This window comes from Enhydra lutris, unplaced genomic scaffold, assembly GCF_002288905.1.
Source record: "Enhydra lutris kenyoni isolate GAN:26980312 unplaced genomic scaffold, ASM228890v2 scaffoldscaffold121, whole genome shotgun sequence".
Taxonomy (NCBI): Eukaryota; Metazoa; Chordata; class Mammalia; order Carnivora; family Mustelidae; genus Enhydra; species Enhydra lutris.
In genome coordinates, this window is record NW_019154205.1 from 694425 (window position 1) to 718047 (window position 23623).

The window sequence follows — 23623 nt, forward strand, 5'->3', positions numbered from 1 at the left end:
AAGGTATGTACTATGGTGAGTGCTGTGAAGTGTAAACCTGGCGATTCACAGACCTGTACCCCTGAGGCTAATAATACATTATATGTTAATTAAAAAAATTAAATAAATAAAAAATGGCTAACAGACAAATGAAAAAATATTCATCATCATTAGCTATCAGGGAGATTCAAATCAAAACCATATTGAGATACCACCTTGCAACACTTAGAATGGCCAAAATTAACAAGACAGTAAACAACATGTGTTGGAGAGGATGTGGAGAAAGGGGAACCCTCTTACGCTGTTGGTGGAAATGCAAGTTGGTGCAGCCACTTTGGAAAATAGTATGGAGATTCCTCAAGAAATTAAAAATAGAGCTACCTTATGACCCTGCATTCACACTACTGCGTATTTATCCCAATGGTATGTGAAATGAAGGGTCATCTGTACCCCAATGTTCATGGCAGCATTGGCCACTGTCACCAAAGTGTGGAAAGAACCAAGGTGCTCTTCAGCAGGTGAATGGATAAAGAAGATATGGTCCATATATACAATGGAATATTATGCCTCCATCAGAAAGGATGAATACCCAACTTTTTTATCCACATGGACGGGACTGGAGGAGATTATGCGAGTTAAATAAGTCAAACAGAGAAAGTCAAATACCATATGGTTTCAGTTACTTGTGGAACATAAGGAATAACACAGAGGACATTGGCAAGGGAGAAGATAATTGAGTTGGGGGAAATCAGAGGGGGAGACAAACCATGAGAGACTGTGGACTCTGAGAATGAAACTGAAGGTTTTGCAGGGGAGGGGTGTAGGGTGTTGGGTGAGCCTATTTGCGGGTATTATGGAGGGCACATATTCCATGGATCCCAGGGTGTGGTGCATAAACAATGAATCTTGGAACACTGAAAAAATAAAGTTAAATTTAAAAAAGGAAGATCTACCAATTGTAAATATCTATACCCCTAACATAGGAGCAGCCAACTATATAAACCAATTAATAACAAAATCAAAGAAACACATCAACAATAACACAATAATAGTAGGGTCTTTAACACCTCCCTTATCTGAAATGAACAGATCATCTAAGCAAAAGATCAACAAGGAAATAAAGGATTTCAATGACACCCTGGACAAGACGGACTTCACAGATATATTCAGAACATTCCATCCCAAAGCAACAGAATACACATTCTTCTTATTGCACATGAAACATTCTTCAGAATACATCACATCATAGGCCAAAAATCAGGTCTCAACTGGTAACAAAAGTTGGGTTCATTCCCTGCATATTTTCAGACCACATGCTTTGAAACTAGAACTCAACCACAAGAGGAAAGTTGGGTAGAACTCAAATACATGGAGGCTAAAGAGCATCCTACTAAAGAATGAATAAGTCAACCAGGAAATTAAAGAAGAATTTAAAAATTCATGGAAACAAATGAAAACAAAAACACAACGGTTCAGAATCTTTGGGATACAACAAAGGCGATCCTGAGAGGAAATCATAAAGCAATGCAAGCCTTTCTCAAGAAATAAAGAAAGGTCCCAAATACACAACCTAACCCTACACCTTGAGAAAGAACAACAAATAAAGCTTAAACCCAGAAAGAGAAGAGAAATAATAAAGATAAGAGCAGAAATTAATTAAATAAAAACCAAAAGAACATTAGAACAGATTAATGAAACTAGAAGCTGGTTCTTTGAAAGAATTAATAAGATTGATAAACCCCTGGCCAGACATATCCAAAACAAAAGGAAAGGAATCCAAATTAATAAAATAATGAATGAGAGAGGAGAGATCATAACCAACATCAGAGAAATACAAACAATTATAAGAAGATATTATGAACAACTATACACCAGCGAATTTGACAACCTGGAAGAAATGGATACATTCCTAGAGACCTATAAACTATCAAAACTAAATGAGGAAGAAATAGAAAATCTGAACAAACCCATAACCAGTAAGGATGTTGAAGCAGTCATCAAAAGTCTCCCAACAAACAAGAGCCAGGACCAGATGGCTTCCCAGGGGAATTCTACTAAACATTTAAAGGTAATATCTGTCCTAAAGCTAACAATATTATGTTTCCACTAAATTTAACTTGAAATACCATATTGAGATTATTTCTATCTCATGTAAATCATGAGTGAGTAAAATGTAAACTTCAGAAGGACTTTCTGTGTTGGGTTTTTAAGAGGTTTTTTCTTATGAAATAAAGACATGCATATTTGAGTTACCAGCAAGATCTCCTTGTAATGTCAATTATCTGAAATCATCATCCTTTCCTGTTGTTAAATTACATCTGTTTGATTTTTAATTAAGATGAGAACATCCATGAAAAACAATTTAAAAATATTGCTCCCCCCCCAAAAAAAGAGGAAGAATTAATACATATTCTCCTGAAACTGTTCCAAAAAGTAGAAATGGAAGGAAAATTTCCAAACTCATTTTATGAGACCAACATTACCTTGATCCTAAAACCAGACAAAGAACCTATCAAAATTTGAGAATTACAGACCAATATCCCTGAGGAACATGGATGCAAAAATTCTAATCAGAATACCATAGGATAACCATAGGATCGAACATAAGATCGAGCAGTACATTAAAAGGATTATTCACCATGACCAAGTGACCTGGGCTGCATGGTTGGGTCAACATCTGCAAATCAATCAATGTGATATAATACATTAATAAAAGATTGAACAAGGACCATATGATACTCTCAATAGATCCTGAAAAAGCATTAGACATAGCACAGCATCCTTTCTTTTTTTTAAATATTATTTTATTTTTTCAGTGTTCCAAGATATAGCATCCTTTCATGGTCAAAACTCTTCAACATGTAAGGATAGAGGGTACATACCTCAATATCATCAAAGTCATATATGAAAAACCCACAACGAATATCATTCTCAAGAGAAAGGAGAAAAACTGAAAGCTTTTCCCCTAAGGTCAGGAACATGGCAGAGCTCTCCACTATCACCAGTGCTATTCAACATAGTACTAGAAGTCCTAGCCTCAGCAATCAGACAACGAAGAGAAATAAAAGGCATCCAAATCAGCAAAGAAGTCAAAATCTCACACTTTGCAGATGAAAACCCAAAAGACTCCACCCCAAAATTGCTACAACTGATAGAGGAATTCAGTAAAGTGTCATGATATAAAATCAATGCACAGAAATCAGTTGCATTTCTATACACCAACAACAAGACAGAAGAAAGAGAAATTAAGGAGTCAATCCCATTTACAAATGCACCCAAAATCATGAGATACCTAGGAATAAACCTAACCAAAGAGGCAAAGGATCTGTACTAAGAAAACTATAAAGTACTCATGAAAGAAATTGAGGAAGACAGGAAGAAATAGAAAAAAGCGTTCCATGCTCGTGGATTGGAAGAACAAGTATTGTGAAAATGTCTATGCTACCTAAAGCAATCTACACATTTAATGCAATCCCTATTAAATACCATCAATTTTATTCAAAGAAATGGAACAAATAATCCTAAAATTTATATGGAAGCAGAAAAGACCTCAAATAGCTAGAGGAATGTTGAAAAAGAAAGCCAAAGTTGGTGGCATCACAATTCCACCTAGATCTAGACTTCAAGCTAGATTACAAAGCTGTAATCACCAAGAGAGTATGGTACTGGCACAAAAACAGACACATAGATCAATGGAACAGAAGAGAGTGCCCAGAAATGGAACTTCAACTCTATGGTAAACTAATCTTCAACAAAGCAGGAAAGAATGTCCAATTGAAAAAAGACAATCTCTTCAAAAAATGGTGTTGAGAAAGTTGAACAGCCACATGCAGAAGAATGAAACTGGACTATTTCTTTACACCACACACAAAAATAGACACAAAGTGGATGAAAGACTTCAGTGTGAGAAAGGAATCCATCAAAATCCTTGAGGAGAACACAGGCAGCAACCTCTTCAACCTCAGCTGCAGCAACTTCTCCCTAGAAACATCGCCAAAGTCAAGGGAAGCAAGGGCAAAAATGAATTATTGGGACTTCATTAAGATCAAAAGCTTTTGCACAGCAAAGAAAATGGTCAACAAAACCAAAACACAACCGGCAGAATGGGAAGAGATATTTGCAATGGACATATCAGATAAAGGGCTAGTATCCAAAATCTATAAAGAACTTATCAAACTCAACACCCAAAGAACAAATAATCCAATCAAGAAATGGGCAGAAGCCTTCGGCTCAGGTCATGATCTCAGGGTCCTGAGATCGAGCCCCGTGTCGGGCTCTCTGCTCAGCGGGGAACCTGCTTCCCTTCCTCTCTCTCTCTGCCTGCCTCTCTGCCTACTTGTGATCTCTGTCAGAAAAATAAAAAAATCTTTAAAAAAAAAAAAGAAAAAAAAGAAATGGGCAGAAGACATGAACAGACATTTCTTCAAAGAAGACATCCAAATGGCGAACAGACACAGGAAAAAGTGCTCCACATCACTCAGCATCAGGGAAATACAAATCAAAACCACAATGAGATACCACCTCACATCAGTAAGAATGGCTCAAATTAACCAGTCAGGAAACAACAGATGTTGGAGAGGATGCAGAGAAAGGGGACACCTCCTGCACTGTTGGTGGGAATGCAAGCTAGTACAGCCACTCTGGAAAACAGTATGTAGTTTCTTCAAAAAGTTAAAATGAGAGCCATCCTTGGACCCAGCAATTGCACTACTGGGTATTTACCCCAAAGATACAAATTCAATGATCAGAAGGGGCACATGTACCCCAATGTTTATAGCAGCAATGTCCACAATAGCCGAACTATGGAAAGAGCCTAGATGTCCCTCAATAGATGAATGGATAAAGATATATTTCATATATACAATGAAATTCTATGCAGCCACAAAAAAAAAACACGAAATTTTGTCATTTCCAACAATGTAGATGGAATTAGAGGCTATTATGCTAAGCAAAATAAGTAAATCAGAGAAAAACAATTTTCATATGATCTCTCTGATATGAGGAATTTGGGAGACAGTGCAGGGTTGGGAGAAGGGAGGGGAAAATGAAACAAGATGCGACTGGGGGTATGTGCTATGGTGAGTGCTGTGAAGTGTGTAAACCTGGCGATTCACAGACCTGTACCCCTGGGACTAATAATACATTATATATTTATAAAAAATAAAAAATAATATTAAAAAAATGTGACTGGGGAGGGAGACAAACCATAGGAGACTCTTAATCTCAGGAGACAAACTGAGTGTTGCTGGGGGGTGGGATCACTGACAGGGTGGCTGGGTAATTGACATTGGGGAGGATATGTGCTATGATGAGATTCACAGACGTGTACCCCTGAAAAAAGCAATACATTATATGTTCATAAACTAAAAAAAAACAAAAACTTTTTTAAAGAAAATGGAACATGCTAATATTTTGCTACAAACCATTTACAATAGGAGGTGTGCTTACAATGGATCATTTTCTTCTTCATGTCAATTTCCTGAATTTTACACTATACCCACGTTCATAAAATTATTTTGCAATTAGTGAAAAAGAAAAGAAAAAAGAGGAAAACAAGGGGGAGAAATTCTTCAAGGAGTCTAGGAATGACCAATCAGTAAAAACTATTTAGAGACTGGGTCAAGATGGCTGACTGAACCTTGGTACATTTCTCTGGTCCTATCTCAGATCCCCTTAAATGGCAGAAAAGGCAGGTGTCTGTATATAAGGAACAACTCTAGGAGAGCTCAGCAAAATAAAGGCAAATTCCTAGAAGATGTAGAGCAGATGGGGCAGTGACACTAAGGTGGGGGTGGGGACCCTGAAACCTTGAAGTGCTGAGCCAGCACTTAGGTGGTTTTGGTAGGGGGTTTCTGACTTTTGAAAGGGGTGTGCAAGGTGCCAAAGAGAGCCTCCTATATCCAGGACAGTGGTGAGCATGAGACTTAGAAGGGGCAGGATGGTGTTTGGCAGTAACGGAGGCTTGTCTTCTGTCAGAAAGCTGTGCTACAGAAAGAAGGAAGAGACCCTGGCAACCGCAGCATTTGGTGGGAGCCAAATGTGGTATCCTCTTTGTTTGCCCCTCCTGCCTATGCATTCTCCCCTCCCAGCTCTTACAAGCAAAAAGCTGGTATCCTGCTGATACTCCTTGGCCACAGGAGGATCCACAGCAGAGGCAGCAGCAAGGCGCCCAATTTGGGCATACAAAGCCCACAATCTGCGGCTTTGGTGAGTCTATGTCCCTTGGCCTGGAAAGTGTTGGACAATGGGAAGAAGAATGAACGGGTGCCCTCTATTTCTTTTGCCCCAACCACAGCTCTCTTACTCTAGCATAGCCAGAAAGAACTAGGGAATAAGGTTAATGCAGGCACGTAGCCAGGATGTTTTGATTTCCAGCTTTCCTGTATAGTTTTCAGGGAAAACTTAGGCACAGGTGATGGAGTGCAGTAACTAGGAGAAAAGCTCATCATGTCATGCATTGAATATATTTTTTCTCAATTTTCTTTCTTTGCCTGTCTTGCTACTGTGCTCCTCACAGGTGTGAAAACCCCATTTGGAAAGAAGGCTGCAGGGCAGCAGCCCAGGACAGCCACAGGAAATACCAGTGTGTCTGTTACCATGATGAAGAGAAAGGCTGCACACAAGAAGCACAGGCCCACATCCCAGCCTCAGGGAAGCATTATAGGCAGAATTCGGCATGAATGGAAAGATGGAGATGAACCCCTAACACAGTGGAAGGGAACCATTCTGGATCAGGTACTTGTAAATCTTTCTTTGTATCTTACAAAATATGATGGATTTGACTGTGTTTATGGATTGAAACTTCACAGAGATGAAAGAGTGTCATCACTTGAAGCCCTTCCTAATAGAATTGCAACCTAGAGAATCAGTGATACACCCTTAATAGAAATTATGATTGGCAAAGCACTGGAACATATTTCTGAGACAGAGAAACTTTCCAAAAATGAATGTAAGTGGATGGTCTTAGCTCAGGCACCTGTCATGAACACATGGTTTTACATTACCTATGAGAAAGATTCTGTATTATACATGTATCAGCTCTTAGATTATTATAAAGATGGTGACCCACACATCCTTCCAGATTCCAATGATTCTCCTCTTACAGAGGGGGAGCCAGGAGAAGTTGTAGACAGCCTTGTAGGCTAACAGCTGGAATATGCCAAAGCGGATGACTCTAAGAGAACTGGCATGGTCATTCATCAAGCAGAAGTAAAACCCTCTGTGTACTTCATCAAATTTGATGATGATTTCCATATCTATGTCTATGATTTGGTAAAAACATCTTAGAGATTATCTTGAAATTTGCCAAATATGTGAGACTATTTGTAAAATCCATACAAAAAGGTCTTGATTGCTCTCTCATTTGTAAGAACAGTCTTCTCCATTTTGTATACTTTTGCCTGGTAAGAAAAAAAAAGCAAAGGAAAGAAGTAAAGCAAAAAAAAGAAAGTGGAAAGGAAAGGAAAGGAAAGGAAAGGGGAAGGAAGGAAGGAAGGAAGGAAGGAAGGAAGGAAGGAAAGAATGAAGGAAGGAAGAAAAAAGGAAGGAAGGAAGAAGGGAGGGAGGCAAGGAAGGGAGGAAGGAAGTGAGGGAGGAAGGAAGAAACTTTCACCATATCAAATATTTTTTGAAGAAACCTTTTGCCCATCTCTCCAAACTTTAACTACTTCTTCTCCACAGGAGAATGATTGATTTGTCTAATAATTAAAAGGGTAAAACATGACATCCAGTGGCCCTTATTTTCATTTTGGGTGGTGATAATAGATTAAAGGTAGCTGAACACCTCTCACCTCATTCTTTTGGGCAGTTGAACTCTCTGCACTCCTTGAAGTGTGAAGCTTCCTGAGATATTCAATATGACTATCTGGGTGAGTCTCTTTGCAACCTCAACTGTCTCCCAGATGACTTCAAAAGTCTAATTTGGGGAGGAGTGGGAAGCCCATTTTAGTCTCCTTTCCCAGTTGAATTAAAGTAAGGCTAACATTTTGCTCTCTTTCTTATTCTTTCACTATTGTTCAACTTGGTTCAAAATCAAGAGGGTAATTACTTTGCATTTTAGTATATAAGCATAGGCTGAGAAATCTAGCAAAATTGTGAGGAAGGCAAGCATTTGGAAATAAACCTCCAAGTGGACAAATAAAAGTTGGCCATCCATGGCATTAGGGTCTCTGTTGTCTGCAGTAACTCTGACTGATGCCTGCAAACAGGGAGTGGGTTTTAACAGATGCAGGCTGTGCAGGCCAGCTTTACCATAAATGGTCTCTGCCAGCTCAATGGAGGATTAAGCCAACCTCTATTCTAGTTACATGGTGAATACTGGGTATAACAAGGATTGACAGTTCTGTCTAGGATCTCAAAATGAAAGAACAAAAATCTGGAATCAGACTAAGATACAGATTTATTTCTTATCTCAAGGGAGAATCTGAGGGGCAACTGGGTGGCTCAGTCAGTTAAGTGTCTGCCTTCAGCACAGGTCATGATCTCAGGGTCCTGGGATCAAGCCTCCTGTTGGGCTCCCTGCTCAGCAGGAAGCCTGCTTCTCCCTTTCCCACTCCTCCTGCCTGTGTTCTCTCTCTCTCTTTCTCTCTCTCTGTTAACTGAATGAATGAATGAATGAATTGATGAATGAATGAATAAGTAAATAAGTCTTCTTTTAAAAAGAAAGAGAATCTGAAAAATTTTAGATTAGGTTTTAGATATGATTCTTAGGGGGTTTCCAAGAAGTGGGCAAGGCACTTGCTAAAAGTAAGAAAGACTGAAAATGGGCTTTACTCTTTCATGGTATCTTAGCATGGATTAGAATCAGTGTTTAGTGATCAATACACTTATTGATGTTTTAAATGCTAGCATTGGTAGATAGAAATATAATAGTTATTTGTTAGAGTTTTTTTTTTTATTTTTAACTTTACACCATTTCTTGGCTGGTCCTATGAAAGTTATGTGTAGAAAAAGGTGAGCCCCACTGCAGCAGAAAAATAGGTAATAAAAAGGTCCATGTATGCTCCATTATTAAAGGCATTAGTGAAGGTTAAACTAAGCCTAAGAAAGCAAGTTTGAAGATACACAAGATTTTATAGAGAAGCACTTGGCCAAAGACAGTGCTTTCTCACTGGGCTTCTAATATGTGCCCCATTTAGCAATAACAGGACTTGGACTACTGCAACTTCATGACTGAGACTCCCAACAGTACAATTAACCCAATTAGTTTAAGTTCACAGGTCATGGAGTCCAGACTACCAGCACAGACTGATATCCTGCGGGGGCTGACACCAAGAAGATACTCTCTTGTCTTCCCTGTTTTCTCTACTTTTCTTCCTCTTGTTGCCACTAAGTTTCTGCTGAGATATTTGATAACAGCAACGTGGGTCATATTACCTATTGTATTAAGTCCTGAGGACATAAATTTGCTTGGGATATCTGCTCTAGTAGCTGGGGATTAGTGTGCTTTCTAATTTTTGCATGTGAGGCTGATACTATAATAATCTTATGTCCTATTGATCCTGTGCGCTTTTAAAAACATATGACATGCAGTTGTGGGGTTAGATTAATTCAGCTCCTGAAGTTTTGAAGGAACTACATCCAATCAAAAGGAAGACAGTCAGGCTGAAGCTGCTGAGGGACCCCCCCCACACACACACACACCTGTACAGATAACTTTATGAGATCTGTATGGCTGAAATGAAAAAAAAAAAATTGGGAAAGCAAGAATTTTAGAATTTACTGCCTTTGGGCATTAAAATAGAAATTTAAATTGGAACATTCATTTCTCCCTTAGAGTGTAATAGTTGGTGTTGGTTTCATACAGTTCAAATTAAGGCATTTTTATTATGCTGTATTATTTAGAGTGTTTAATGCTATTTTTGAGGCTCATTTTGTAATCTTTGTAAGCTATAGTGAATAATGTGGCTGGACTTAATTGTAAATTGAGGATAAAATAGTGAATGAATTCTCACCTTGAGATGTAATATAGCTTTGGAGTTAATTTAATTAATGTTCTATTTTGACTTCTTTCAGGGTCTTCTAGGGCCAAAAGCAGAATGGCTCACCAGTCTTACACAGATGGGAGCATAACATTCCTAAATATTCTTGGTCTCTTCCAAATGGGGCAGTCAAAACCTGTTTGTTAACGATTGTCTTGGATATTAATCACTGTGGTTTAAGAGAAAAAAATGCCCAAGGGTATGAAGGGACTTGTCTGCCTCTGTGTTTCTGACTCAAGGAAAAAAGAAAGAAAGTAAAAGACTTGCCCCTCTCAAAAATATTTGGAAGAAAATTTCTATCCATCTCCAATTGCTATACTCATTCAGTTTTCTATATGGGAGGAGGAATATCTGATGAAATTGAAAAAAAAAAAAAGGTTATAGATAAGCAACCTTGGCCCCTCTTGGCTCTTGAATCCATTCTTCATTGCAAACCATGGAAAAGACTGCAGCCCTTCATTACATGGCTGGGTAAACATCCACTCTGTAGACCCCTGCCATCTTTCTGGGGTGAGGGATCCCATTGTCTTTAGACTGGCAGTGGAAGTTCATGTTGTGCTCAGGTCCAAACCACATTCTCCAGTCCAGACCTACCATCAATAAAGGTGGTATATAGTTTTATTCTTTAGAACATTTGTTTAATATATAGGTTGTTTGTGGGGGGTGACCCACATCCTTCTAGTAAATTCAAACAATGAAAAAGAGCATGCAGTAAAAAGTCTCTGTTCTTCCTTCCCCTCCCCCAACCTCAACCCTCCAGTCCCACATTCTGAAACTAACCAATGCTACCAGTTAGTGTGTCCTTCCAGAGATAATATATGTTTTCAAAAAGCATAATATGTATATGTGTGTATCAGTTTTTTAGTACAAATTATGACATTCTATACACGCTATTCTGAACTTTGTTTTTTCACTTAATATATTGAACATGATATTTTAAGTTGTCTTCCATTCCTATGTATATATTGTAGTTGGTTGAGAATCTGGAAGGGAAGGGAAGGAGGCATAATTAATTCAACTCCTTATTTCTTTAATTTTTTATTTAAATTTTAATGAATATATAGTGTAATATTGGCTCAGGAATAGAATTTATTGATTCATCACTTATATATAAAAACCAGTGCTCAACACAAGTGCCCTCCTCAATACCCATTTAGACCAACACTTGCTGACCTCCCCCCCATTAACCCTCAGTTTTTTCTCAATGGTTAAGTCTCTCTTATGGTTTGCATCCCTCTCTTTATTTTTCTTCCCATATTTTCATCTCTTTTGTTTCTTAAACTGACATATGAGAAAAACCATATGGTACCTGTCTTTCTCTGACTGACTTATTTTGCTTACTTTAATACACTCTAGCTCCATCCACTTCTTTGCAAATGTACAGATTTCATTCTTTTTGATGGCTGAGTGATATTCCTTTTTATTGGTGTGTGGATATATATATATCCACACACATACATATATGCCACATCTTCTTTATCCATTCTTCAGTTCATGGACATTTGGGCTCTTTCTGTAATTTAGCTATTGATAATAATGCTGCATTAAACATCAAGGTGCATGAGCCCCAATGAATCAGAATTTTTGTATCCTTTGGGCAAATACCTAGTAGTTCAAATGCTAGATTGTACAGTAGTTCGATTTTCAACTTTTTGAACAACTTTCATACTGTCACTCAGCATAATCTCTTCCAGTCCCATCCATGTTGATACAAAAGTTGGGTATTCATGCTTTCTGATGGAGGCATAATATTCCATTATATATATGGACCATATCTTCTTTATCCATTCACTTGCTGAAGAGCACCTTGGTTCTTTCCACACTTTGGTGACAGTGGCTATTGCTGCCATGAACATTGGGGTACAGATGGCCCTTCATTTCACTACATCTATACCATTGGGATAAATACCCAGTAGTGCCATTGCAGGGTCATAGGGTAGCTCTATTTTTCATTTCCTAAGGAATCTCCACTCTGTTTTCCAAAGTGGCTACACTAACTTGCATTCCCACTAACAGTTTAAGAGGGCTCCCCTTTCTCCACATCTTCTTCAACACATGTTGTTTACTGTCTTGTTAATTTTGGCCTTTCTTTTTTTTAAGATTTTATTTATTTATTTGACAGACAAAGATCAGAAGCAGGCAGAGAGGCAGGCAGAGGACGGGGGGTGGGGAATCAGGCTCCCTGCAGAGCAGACAGCCCGATGCGGGACTCGATCCCAGGACTCTGAGATCATGACCTGAGCCGAAGGCAGAGGCCTTAACCCACTGAGCCATTCAGGTACCCCAATTTTGGCCATTCTAACTGATGCAAGGTGGTATCTCAATATGGTTTTGATTTGAATCTCCCTGATGGCTCATGATGATGTATATTTTTTCATGTGTCTGTTAGCTATTTTTATGTCCTCCATGGAAAAGTGTCTGATCATGTCATCTGCCTATTTACTGACATAATTATCGGGTATTTGAGTGTTGAGTTTGAGGAATTCTTTAGATCTTGGATATCCGCCCTTTGTCTGTAGTGTCATTTGCAAATATCTTCTCCCATGCCATGGATGGCCTCTTTGTTTTGTTGACTGTTTCCTTTACTCTGCAGAAGCTTTTGATCTCGATGAAGTCAAAAGTTCATTTTTGCTCTTGTTTCCTTTGCCTTTGGAGACATGACTTGAAAGAAGTTGCTGTGGCCGATGTCAAAGAGATTACTGCTTATGTTCTCCTCTAGGATTTTGACAGATTCCTGCCTCACGTTGAGGTCTTTTATCCATTTCGAGTTTATCTTTGTGTATGATGTAAGAGAGTGGTTGAGTTTCATTCTTCTATACATAGCTGTCCAATTTTACCAGCACCATTTATTGAAGAGGCTGCCATTTTTCCACTGGATATTTTTTCCTACTTTGTCGAAGATTATTTGACCATAAAGTTGCAGGTTCATATCTGGGCTCTCTACTCTGTTCCACTATTCTATGTGTCTATTTTTGTGCCCATGCCATGCTGTCAAGTTGATCACAGCTTTGTACTAAAGTTGCAAATCAGGCAACATGATGCCTTCAGTTGTGTTTTTCTTTTTGCAACCTTTCCTTAACAACTCGTGGTCTCTTCTGGCTCAATACAAATTTTAGGATTGTTTGTTCCAGCACTTTGAAAAGTTCCAGTGGAATTTTGATCAAGATGGCATTGAAAGTATAGATTTCTCTAGGCAGTATAGACATTTTAACAATGTTTATTCTCCTGATCCATGAGCATGGAATGGTGTTCCATTTTTTTGTGTCTTCTTCAATTTCTTTCACGAGTGTTCTGTAGTTCCTTGATTACAGATCCTTTACCTCCTTGGTTAGATTCATTCCCAGGTATCTATGGTTCTTGGTACTATAGTAAATGGAATTGATTTTCTAATATAATTTTCTGCATTTTCATTGTTAGTGTATAAGAAAGCAACTAATTTCTGTACATTGATTTTTTCTTATCCTGCCACATTACTGAATTGCTGTATGAGTTCTAGTAGTTTGGGGGTGGAGAATTTTGGCTTTTCATATAAAGTATCATGTCATCTGCGAAGAGAGAGACATTGACTTCTTCTTTGCCCCTCTGAATACCTTTTGGGGATTTTTGTTGTCTGATTGCTGTTGCTAGGACTTCTAGTACTATGTTAAACAATAGTGGTGAAAGTGGACATCCTTGTCGTGTTCCTGATCTCAAAGGGAAAGCTGTCAGCTTATTCCCATTGAGAATGATAATCGCTGTGGATTTTTCATAGATAGATTTTATGAAACTGAGGAATGTTTCCTCTATCCTTATACTTTAAAACATTTAAATGAGGAATGGATGCTGCATCTTGTCAAATGCTTTTTCTGCATCAATTGAGAGGACCATGTGGCTCTCCTCTCTTCTCTTACTGATTTGTCCTATCACATTGATTGATTTGCAAATGTTGAACCACCCTTGCATCACATGGATAAATCCCACCTGGTCCTGGTGGATAATCTTTTTAATGTACTGTTGGATCCTCTTGGCTAGGATCTTGTTGAGCATCTTGGCATCCATATTCATCAGGGACACTGATCTTAAATTATCCTTTTTGATGTGTTCTTTGCCTGGTTTAGGGATCAGGGTAATGCTTGCTTCATAGAAAAAGTCTGGAAATTTTCCTTCTGTTCCTATTTTTTGAAACGTCTTCAGGAGAATAGGTATTTTTTCTTCATTGAATGTTTAGTAGAATTCCCCACAGAATCCGTTAGATCCTGGGCTCATGGTTTTTGCGAGGTCTTTGATCCCTTCTTCAATCTTGTTACCAGATATTGATCTATTTAGGTTGTCAATTTCTTGCTGATTCATTCATGGAAGCTCATAGGTTTCCAAGAATACATCCATTTCTTCTAGGTTGCTTAACTTATTGGTATATTACTGTTGATAATAATTTCTTTTTTTTAATTTAATTTAATTTTTTGTTGATAATAATTTTTGATGACTCTATTTCCTTGGTTTTAGTTGTGACCTCTGCCCTTTCATTCATAATTTTATTAATTTGGGTCCTCTCTCTTTTCTTTTGGATTAGTTTGGCCCATGGTTTATTGATCTTATTGATTCTTTCAAGGAACTAGCTTCTAGTTTTGTTGATGTGTTCTACTGTATCTCTAGTTTCTAACTCATTGATCTATGCGCTAATCTTGATTATTTCCCTTCTTGTGCATGGGTTGGCTTAATTCGTTGTTGATTTTCCAGTTCTTTGAGGTGTAAAAAGAGCTTGTGTATTTTGGATTTTTCTTTTCTTTTCTCTTCTTTCTTTCTTTCTTTCTTTTTTTTTTTTTTTTTTTGAGAGGCTTGGATGGCTATGTATTTCTCTCTAGGACCGCCTTTGCCTTATCCCATAGGTTTTGGACTGGTGTGTCTTCAAACTCATTGGTTTCCATGAAATTTTGATTTTCTGGTTGATCCAAACATTCTTAAGCAGGGTGGTCTTTAGCTTCCAGGTCTTTGAGTTCCTTCCAAACTATTTTTTGGTTGAGTTCCAGTTTCAAAGCATTGAGGTCAGAGAATATGCAGGGAATAATCTCAGTCTTTTGGTATCAATTGAGCCCTGATTTGTGACCCAGTATGTGATCAATTCTGGAGAAAGTTCTATGTGTGCTTGAGAAGAATGAGTATTCTGTTGTTTTAGGGTGGAATGTTCTGTATAGATCTATGGGGTCCATCTGGTACAAGGTGTCATTCAAAGTTCTTGTGTCTATAAAGATTTTCTGCTTGGATGATCTGTCTATTACTGAGAGCGGCATCTTAAGATCCCCTACAATTAATGTATTGATATCAATACGACTCTATATTTTGATTAACTGTTGACTTATGTAGTTGGCTGCTCTTGTATTGGGGGCATAAATATTTACAATTTTTGGATCTTCTTGGTTGGTAAACACTTTAAGAATGATATAGTGTCCTTCTGTATCTCTGACTACAGTATTTAGCTTAAAATCTAATTCATCTGGTATGAGAATTGCTACCCCGGCTTTCTTTTAAAGCCCGTTGGCATGATAAATGCTTCTCCATCCCTTCACTTGCAGTCTGGATGTATTTTTAGGTTTGAAATGTGTCTCTTGTAGACAGCATATGAACAGATCCTGTCGTTTTATCCAATCTGAAACTCTGTGCCTTTTTATGGGAGCATTTAGGCCATACACATTGAGAGTGATTATTGAAAGATAAGTTCTAATTGACATCATGTTGCCTGTGAAGTTCTTGTTTCTATAGATTGTCTTTGTACATTTCTGTTCTATGTCACTCTCGGGTTCTCCATTCTTTTATAGAACACTCCCCCCCATTAATATTTATTTTAGTGCTGAATTGGTGGTCACATAATCTTTAAAACTTTGCCAATCTTGGGAGCTCTTTATCTCTCCATCCATTTTGAATGTCAACCCTGCTGCATAAAGTATCCGTGACTGCATGTTATTCTCATTGATTGCCCTGAATATGTCTTGCCAGTCCTTTCTGGCTTGACAGGTTTCTGTGGGGAGGTCTGACATTATTCAAATGGACCTTCCACTGGTTGTAAGGAATCTCTTCCCCTTAGCAGCCCTCAGAAGCTCTTGTCTAAAATTATGATTAGTGAGTTTCACAATCAAGTGCCTCGAGGTCTTTCTAGATTCATTGATCTTGGTGGTGATTTTTCTGCCTCTAGGACATGAACACTTGCTCCATTCCCCAGACTGGGAAAATTTTCATTCAGAATTTATTCAACTATATCTTGTAGTCTTCTCTCTTTCTCCACCCCCTCAGGGATCCCAATAATTCTGACATTGGAATGTTTCATGGCATCATTTATTTCCCTAATTCCATTTTCATGGCTTCAAAGCTGTTTCTTCCAGGCCTCCTCCTGATCCTTTTTTTCTATCAGTTTGTCCTCTAGATCACGAATTCTATCTTCTGCCTTGGTTTCCCTAGCTGTTAGAGTAGATTGGATCTCATTGATAGCTCTTTTAACTTCTACCAGGTTGGCTCTCACTTCTGCCCTTAGACATTCTATGTTGCCACTAATGGTCTTCTCTAACCTACTCATTGCCTGGATAGTTGTTACCCTGAATTCCCTTTTGAACTTACTGTTTACATCCATATCCAATAGTTCTGTGGCAGAGGGCACGGTCTCTGAATTTTTGCTCTGTTGGGTGTTCCTCCTACTAGTCACTTTGTTGAGAGGTGGTTGAGGGAATGTATAGCTGAATATATCAACAATGATCCAGGTAAGGTCCACCCTGGAACGTTTTGGAGCAATTGGAAGTCAGCACCAAAAAGAACAAAAAAAGAGATAGAGAAAGTGAGAGATAGAGTAAAGAGAAAACCAAGGCAGATTGACCCCCAAAATTAAGATTTACAAGGTATATAAACAGAATCAGGCAAAGAAAAAGACCAACAAAAGTAAATGACAAGGAAAAAAAAAAAGAACCCAGCCACAGTGAACCCCTAGAATAAGATTTATATAATACAAGAACAAAAACACATATACAGAAACACTGACAGAAGAAAAGGAGGAGAGGGTGGTTATAAACCCTTGATGTGGTTGAGGAAGTTTATTTTGTTTTTCTTCCTGGGCGTATCTTGATATATTTGTTACAGGACTCAACTTTCCAGAGATAAAGGAAGATTAAAACTAGTTTATATACGGGGTATTACTGATTAGGGGAAAAGGATAACCTTGAAGTTTATATCTATATGTTTTTTTTTTTAAGCAAAGAAAAGAGAACCACATAGGTCTATGTATGGAAAAAATCAAATTAAAAGGTTATTTTGGAATATGGCGTATTAAACCTTGAGTTGTAATGGTGAGTAGTTTAAAAAAATTAAAAGAACAAGAATCACGAGAAAGAATTTTTTTTTAAAGTTGTATCTGTGAAATATACAGGTTTTAGGGCAATACAGGGAGCTTAGTGTATTGTTTTTCCCTGATGTTGGGGTTTTACAGGGTTTTACAGTTTTATGGCGACACCCTGTGGTGTCCTCTTGTTCTTTTGGCTTGCCTTCTCGGGGAGAGGCCTGCTGCATTGTTTTTTCCAGTCAATCTTGCTTGGGTTGAGTTGTCCTGCCCCCTATCAAGGGGCTGGGCTCTGTGGAAACCGGTTTTTCAGGCTTTTGTTCTCTGGAGGTTTTTGTTCTTTGGTGGCTTTCTATTTTGGACTACTTAGTGGAAAGTAAACTGCACCCAGACCTCTACCTCAGAGAAAAGCCTCAGTCTGCTCCCCTCTGGGTAGTCCAGAACCCACAAACTCCCCCTCTGCAAACTCCGCTGAGCAGCACAAACTCCCACAGGTGGTATGCACCCCAGTCACTGTCTCAGTGGTTGCCTGAGGCGCTGCTTGTCTCTGCATCCCCCCCACAACTAAAACCAAGTGATATTGGTCCAGGGAACCCACTTCCCGTGGCTGCCTTTGCTGGGACTGCTGTCTCTGGTCCAGGCCCATGTAGGGTGCGCTCAGACCCCACAGTCACACAGGTCACAGAAGGCTGCCATCACCAAGGGCTCCTGACTCGAGATCATGCCAGGCTCTCTCAGGCTTGGGCTGGGAGCATTCAGACCCCTGGCCAGTCCTAGAGACTGCTAGCTAGTGCCCACAACAAGTTCTCTCAGGCCTGGGCGGGGCATGTGCTCATACTGGGGCACACGCTCAGACCCTGGTCACGCAGTGCATGCAGTGTGCACAGAGCACAAAAGGCTATGGTTCTAGAGAGTGATGGCTGGAGCCCACACTGGACTCTCTCACACACAGGTGGGAGTGTGCCCAGTCAAGTGGTGGTGCAAGCAGCGGAAAGCCAGGAGGCTCAGAGACCATGGACTGGATGTTCCACTACACTCTCTGGTACAGGTGGTCACTGGCGGTGACTTTCCTGGGTCCGTGGGCTTAAGCTTATGCCTGTGACTGCCTGATTCCACCAGTTGCCGCATTAGCTCTTTTGCTCTTTTTGAGTGCTTTTAACCAGACTCCCAGTTAATGCTGGTCCCCAATCACAGGGCACATTCATATTGGGGTATTATTTTCTAATGTGTTACTTCTGGTGGCTCCCTCCCCCTTCTGTTTATCCTCTACTATTATTAGAGCATCCCCATTCCACTTTATCACTCCACTGATGTCTTCTGCCCCCATAGAGATCCAGAAGTGTATATAGTCTTACATCTCAGGTTGATTTTATGGGTGTTCAGAATGTTCTGGTAGATATTTAGCTCACTTTAGGAGACTGGTTGAAACAGGGTCTCCTAGTTCTCTGCTATCTTGCCCCTCCTCTTAATTTTTTTTTATTTTTTAAAGATTTTACTTATTTATTTGAGAGAGAGAGAAGGAATGGAGGAGGGACAGAGGGAGAGGTAAAAGCAGACATCCTGCTAAGCAGGGAACCTGATATGGGGCTCCATCCTGGGACTCTAGGATCACAATCTGAGCTGAAGGCAGATACTTAACCAACTGAACTACCCAAGCACCCCAGTAGGTTGCCTTTTAATTTTATTGTTTCCTTCAATGTATAGCAGCTTTTTATTGTGAGGTAGTCCCAGTAGTTTATTTTGCCTTTGTTTCCCTTGCCTCAGAAGACATATCTAGAAAAATGTTGCTATGACTGATGTGAAAGAAGTTAGTCCCTGTGTTCTCCTAGGCCTTTGATGGTTTCAGGTCTCACATTTAGGTCGTTAATTCATTTTAAATTCATTTTTGTGTATGGTGTAAGAAAGTGGTCCCGTTTCATTCTTCTGCATATTGCTCTTCAGTTTTTCCAACACCATTTGTTGAAGAGACTTTTCCTCATTTCATACTCTTTCCTGCTTTGTTTAAGAATAATTGAGAAGGGGCCCCTCGGTGGCTCAGTGGATTAAGCCTCTGCCTTCAGCTCAGGTCATGATCTCAGAGTCCTGGGATGTCTCTGCTTGGTGGGGAGCCTGCTACCCCCTTTCTCTCTGCCTGCCTCTCTGCCTACTTGTGATCTCTATCTCTGTCAAGTAAATAAATAAAATCTAAAAAAAAAAAAAAGAATAATTGAGAAATAACTATGGATTCATTTCTGCATATTTTATTCTGTTCTATTGATTGATGTGTCTGTGTTTGTAACAGCACCATATTATATTGATCACAACAGTTTTGTAATATAATTTAAAATCTGGAATTGTGATGCATCCAGCTTTGCTTTTCTTTGTTAAGGTTGTTTGGCTATTTGGGGTGTTTTATAGTTCCATACAAATTTTAGGATTGTTTTTCCAAATTTGTGAAAAATACTGTTGGTATTTTGATAGGTGTTGCACTAAATATGTATTCCTAAGAGTGGTATAGACATCTTAACAATATTTGTTGTTCCAATCCATGAGCATGAAATGTCTTTCCATTTCTTTGTGTCATTTTCAGTTTCTTTCATTAATGTTTTATAGTGTCCAGAGTACAGGACTTTCACCTCATAATTAGGTTTATTACTAGGTATCCTATTGTTTGGGGGATAATTGTAACCGGAATTGCCTTTCTTTCTGCTGCTTCACTGTAGTTGTATAGAATTGCAACAGATTTCAGGAAACTCATTTTACACAAGGTTTAAACAGTTACCAAGGATCACTGATTCGTGTAACAAAAGTAATCCAGATGTTAGATGGGCTACAGGCACAGTTTGATTAGGACTTAGGCTATGTCTGCGAGTCTTCAGGAATTTCCTTCCTCTCTATGTCAATTTCATTCTCATGCCTCTTTTCCACGTGGTATTTAAAATTTGAGTAACAGTTCCAGGCTACAACAGTTCCATTCTAAAGGAAGATAAATAACCTATGTTTTCTGATGCATTCTGAACTGGTTTAGATCACATACCTGAATCAATCACATTAAGTCTCACCGATTGCATTCATTGGCTTAGCCAGGGCATGTGTTCCATCCCTGAAGGTTAGGATATACATCCTTACAATCAAAGGGATTCCTAGTAGAATCAGGGGCATGAAAAGTGACTAACATGTACCAATCACAAATAACTAGTATTTCTTCTTTTTTTTATGGTATCATGAACACCTTTCATTTCACATACCCACTTTCAAAAATGCCCACACCTACATGTAGTAAATTTATCTCTTCAAAGGGAAAGAACATAAAATCTTTTCCGATGATTGCATTTAGCACTAAGTTTAGGATCTCTAGTTGGTATGTAGCCATATTCAGATCCATCATTATTACATCAGTCTTGTCACCTGTGATTCCATTATAAACTAACCTTCATCCCAAATACCTAGTATAAAATCATGGAGAAATAACCAGAGAAATATAATAAAAACAACCATTTGAGGGATGCCTGGGTGGCACAGTCAATTAAACATCTGACTCTCAGTTTCAGCTCAGGTCATGATGTCAGGATCATGAGATCAAGCCCTGTGTCAGGCTCTGTGATGAGTTTGGAGTCTGCTAAAGTTTCTCCCACCATCTGCCTTTGCCTCTCCCCACCTCACACTCTATCTCTCTCTCTCTCCCTATCTCAGATAAGTGAATCTTTAAAAACTATCGTTTTAAAAATGGAGGGAAGAGAAAATTATACACAGTAATTTCTGGTTCCAAACATATATCATAACCTGGAAAATGAGGAGTCTGCCAGTTTCTTATTCTTTAAGAGGGTGTTTGATGGGGACATATCTTGGGTGGCTGCACTTCTTGGAGGCTGAACAGCTTCACCAGTCTACTTAATCTTACACCATTTCTTGTGCCTGAGAGGTATTCTGGGGTTAAGAAATCAGTTTTTATTGTTGGAGAGGATTGGAGTTCCTTTTTTATTTCTTAATTTAAATTCAATTTAGTTAACATATAGTATATTATTAGTTTCAGGGGTAGAATTTAGTGATTCATCGGTTGCACTTAACACACAACGTTTATTATATCAAGGGTACTCCTTAATGCCCATCACCCAATTATCACATCACCCCATCAACCTCCCCTCCAGAAACCCTCACATTGTTCCCTATAATTGAGTCTCTTATGTGTTGCCTCCATTTCTGTTTTTATCTCATTTTATTTTCCCTTCCCATCCCCTATGCTCATCAGTTTTGTTTTCTTTCCTAAACTGCACCTATGAGTAAAATCCTATGGCACATAGCTTTCTCTAATGATTTATTTCAAAAAACATAATAGGTCTAGTTCCACCCACAGCATTGCAAATGGCAAGATTTCATACTTTTTCATGGCCGAGTAATATCCCATACACACACACACACCACTTATATCCATTCATCTGTTGATGGACATCTCAGAACTTCCCATATTTTGGTAATAGGGAACATTGTTCCTATAATCATTGGAGTGCATGTGTCTCCTTAACTCACTATTTATATTTGCTTTCGATAAACACCAACTAGTGCAATTGGTGGGTAGTAGGGAAGTTCTATTTTTAACCATTTATTAAAAAATTATTCTCCAGTGTTTCAGGGTTCACTGTATATGCACCATGCCCAGTGCTCCATGCAATATGTGCCATCCATAATACCTACCACCACGCTCACCCAACCTCCAACCCCCTTCCCCAACAAAACTCTTAGTTTATATCTCAGAGTCCAGAGTCTTTCATGGTGCGTCTCCCCCTTCAATTTCCCCCAACTTATTTCTACTCTCCATCTCTCCATGTATTCTGTGTTATTCCTTATGATCCTAGAATAAGCAAAAACATACGATAATCGACTCTCTCTGTTTGACATGTTTTGCTTAGCATAATCTCTTCCAGTCCTATCCATGTTGATAAAAAAAAAAAAGTTGGGCATTCATCCTTTCTGATGAAGGCATAATACTCCATAGTATATATAGACCATATCTTCTTTATCCATTCATCCGTGGAAGGGCAATTTGGTTCTTTCCATAATATGGTGACTGTGGCCATTGCTGCTATGAACATTGGGGTACAGATGGCCCTTCGTTACAATACATCTAAATCTTTGGGGTAAATAACAAGAAGTGCAATTGCAGGGTCAAAGGGAAGCTCTATTTTTAATTTCTTAATGAAACTCCACACTGTTTTCCAAAGTGATTGCAAAAGCTTGCATTCCCACCAACAGTGTAAGAGGGTTCCCCTTTCTCCACATCCTCTCCAACACATGTTGTTTGCTGTCTTGTTAAGTTTGGCCATTCTAAGTGGTATAAGGTGTTATCTCAATGTAGTTTTGATTTGAATTCCCCAAAGGCTAAAGATGATGGCCATTTTTACATGTGTTTGTTAGCCATTTATATGTTTTCTTTGGAGAAGTGTCTGATCATGTCTTCTGCCCAGTTTTTGATGTGATTATCTGTTTTGTGTGTGTTGAGTTTGAGGAGATCGTTAAAGATCTTGGATATCAGCCCTTTGTCTGTACTGTCATTTGTGAATATCTTCTCCCATTCTGTGGATTGCCTCTTTATTTTGTTGACTCTTTCCTTTGCTGTGCAGAAGCTTTTGATCTTGATGAAATCCCAAAAAATCATTTTTGCTTTTGTTTCCTTTGCTGTTCGAGATGTATCTTGAAAGAAGTTGCTGTGGCTGATGTCGAAGAGGTTACTGCCTATGTTCTCCTCTAAGATTTGGTAGATTCCTACCTCACATAGAGGTCTTTCATCCATTTCAAGTTTATCTTTATGTATGGTGTAAGAGAATGGTCAAGATTAATTATTCTACACATAGATGTCTAATTTTCCCAGCACCGTTTATTAAAGAGACTGTTTTTTTTTTCCACTGTATTTTTTTCTTACTTTCTAGAAGATTATTTGACCATAAACTTGAGGATCCATATCTGGGCTCCCTACTTTTTGCCACTGGTCTATGTGTCTGTTTTTGTGCCAGTACCATGCTGTCTTGGTGATCACAGCATTGTAGTAAAGCTAGAAATCTGGCAACATGATACCTGAGTTTTGTTTTTCTTTTTCAACATTTTCTTAGCAATTCAGGGTCTCCTCTGGTCCCATACAAATTTTAGGATTGTTTGCTTCAGCTATTTGAAAAATGCTGTTGGAATTTTGATCAGAATGGCATTGAAGGTATAGAATGAGCTAGGCAGTATAAAAATTTTAACAATGTTTATTCTTCTGATCCATGAGCATGGAATGGTCTACCAACTTTTTGTGTCTTCTTCAATTTCTTTCACGAGTGTTCCATAGTTCCTCTCAAGTACAGATACTTGCCCTCTTTCGTTAGGTTTATTCCCAGGAATCTTATGGTTCTTGGTC

General features: G+C 38.7%; 1 protein-coding gene across 1 annotated transcript; it reads left to right on the forward strand.

The window, feature by feature from the left end:
- The first annotated feature begins 5917 nt into the window (after positions 1-5917).
- On the forward strand, positions 5918-7266 carry LOC111139837 (spindlin-3-like). Its single transcript, XM_022492248.1, is given in 3 exon segments — positions 5918-6005; positions 6497-6714; positions 7018-7266. Coding segments are annotated over 3 exon segments (555 nt in total).
- Positions 7267-23623: the final 16357 nt, after the last annotated feature.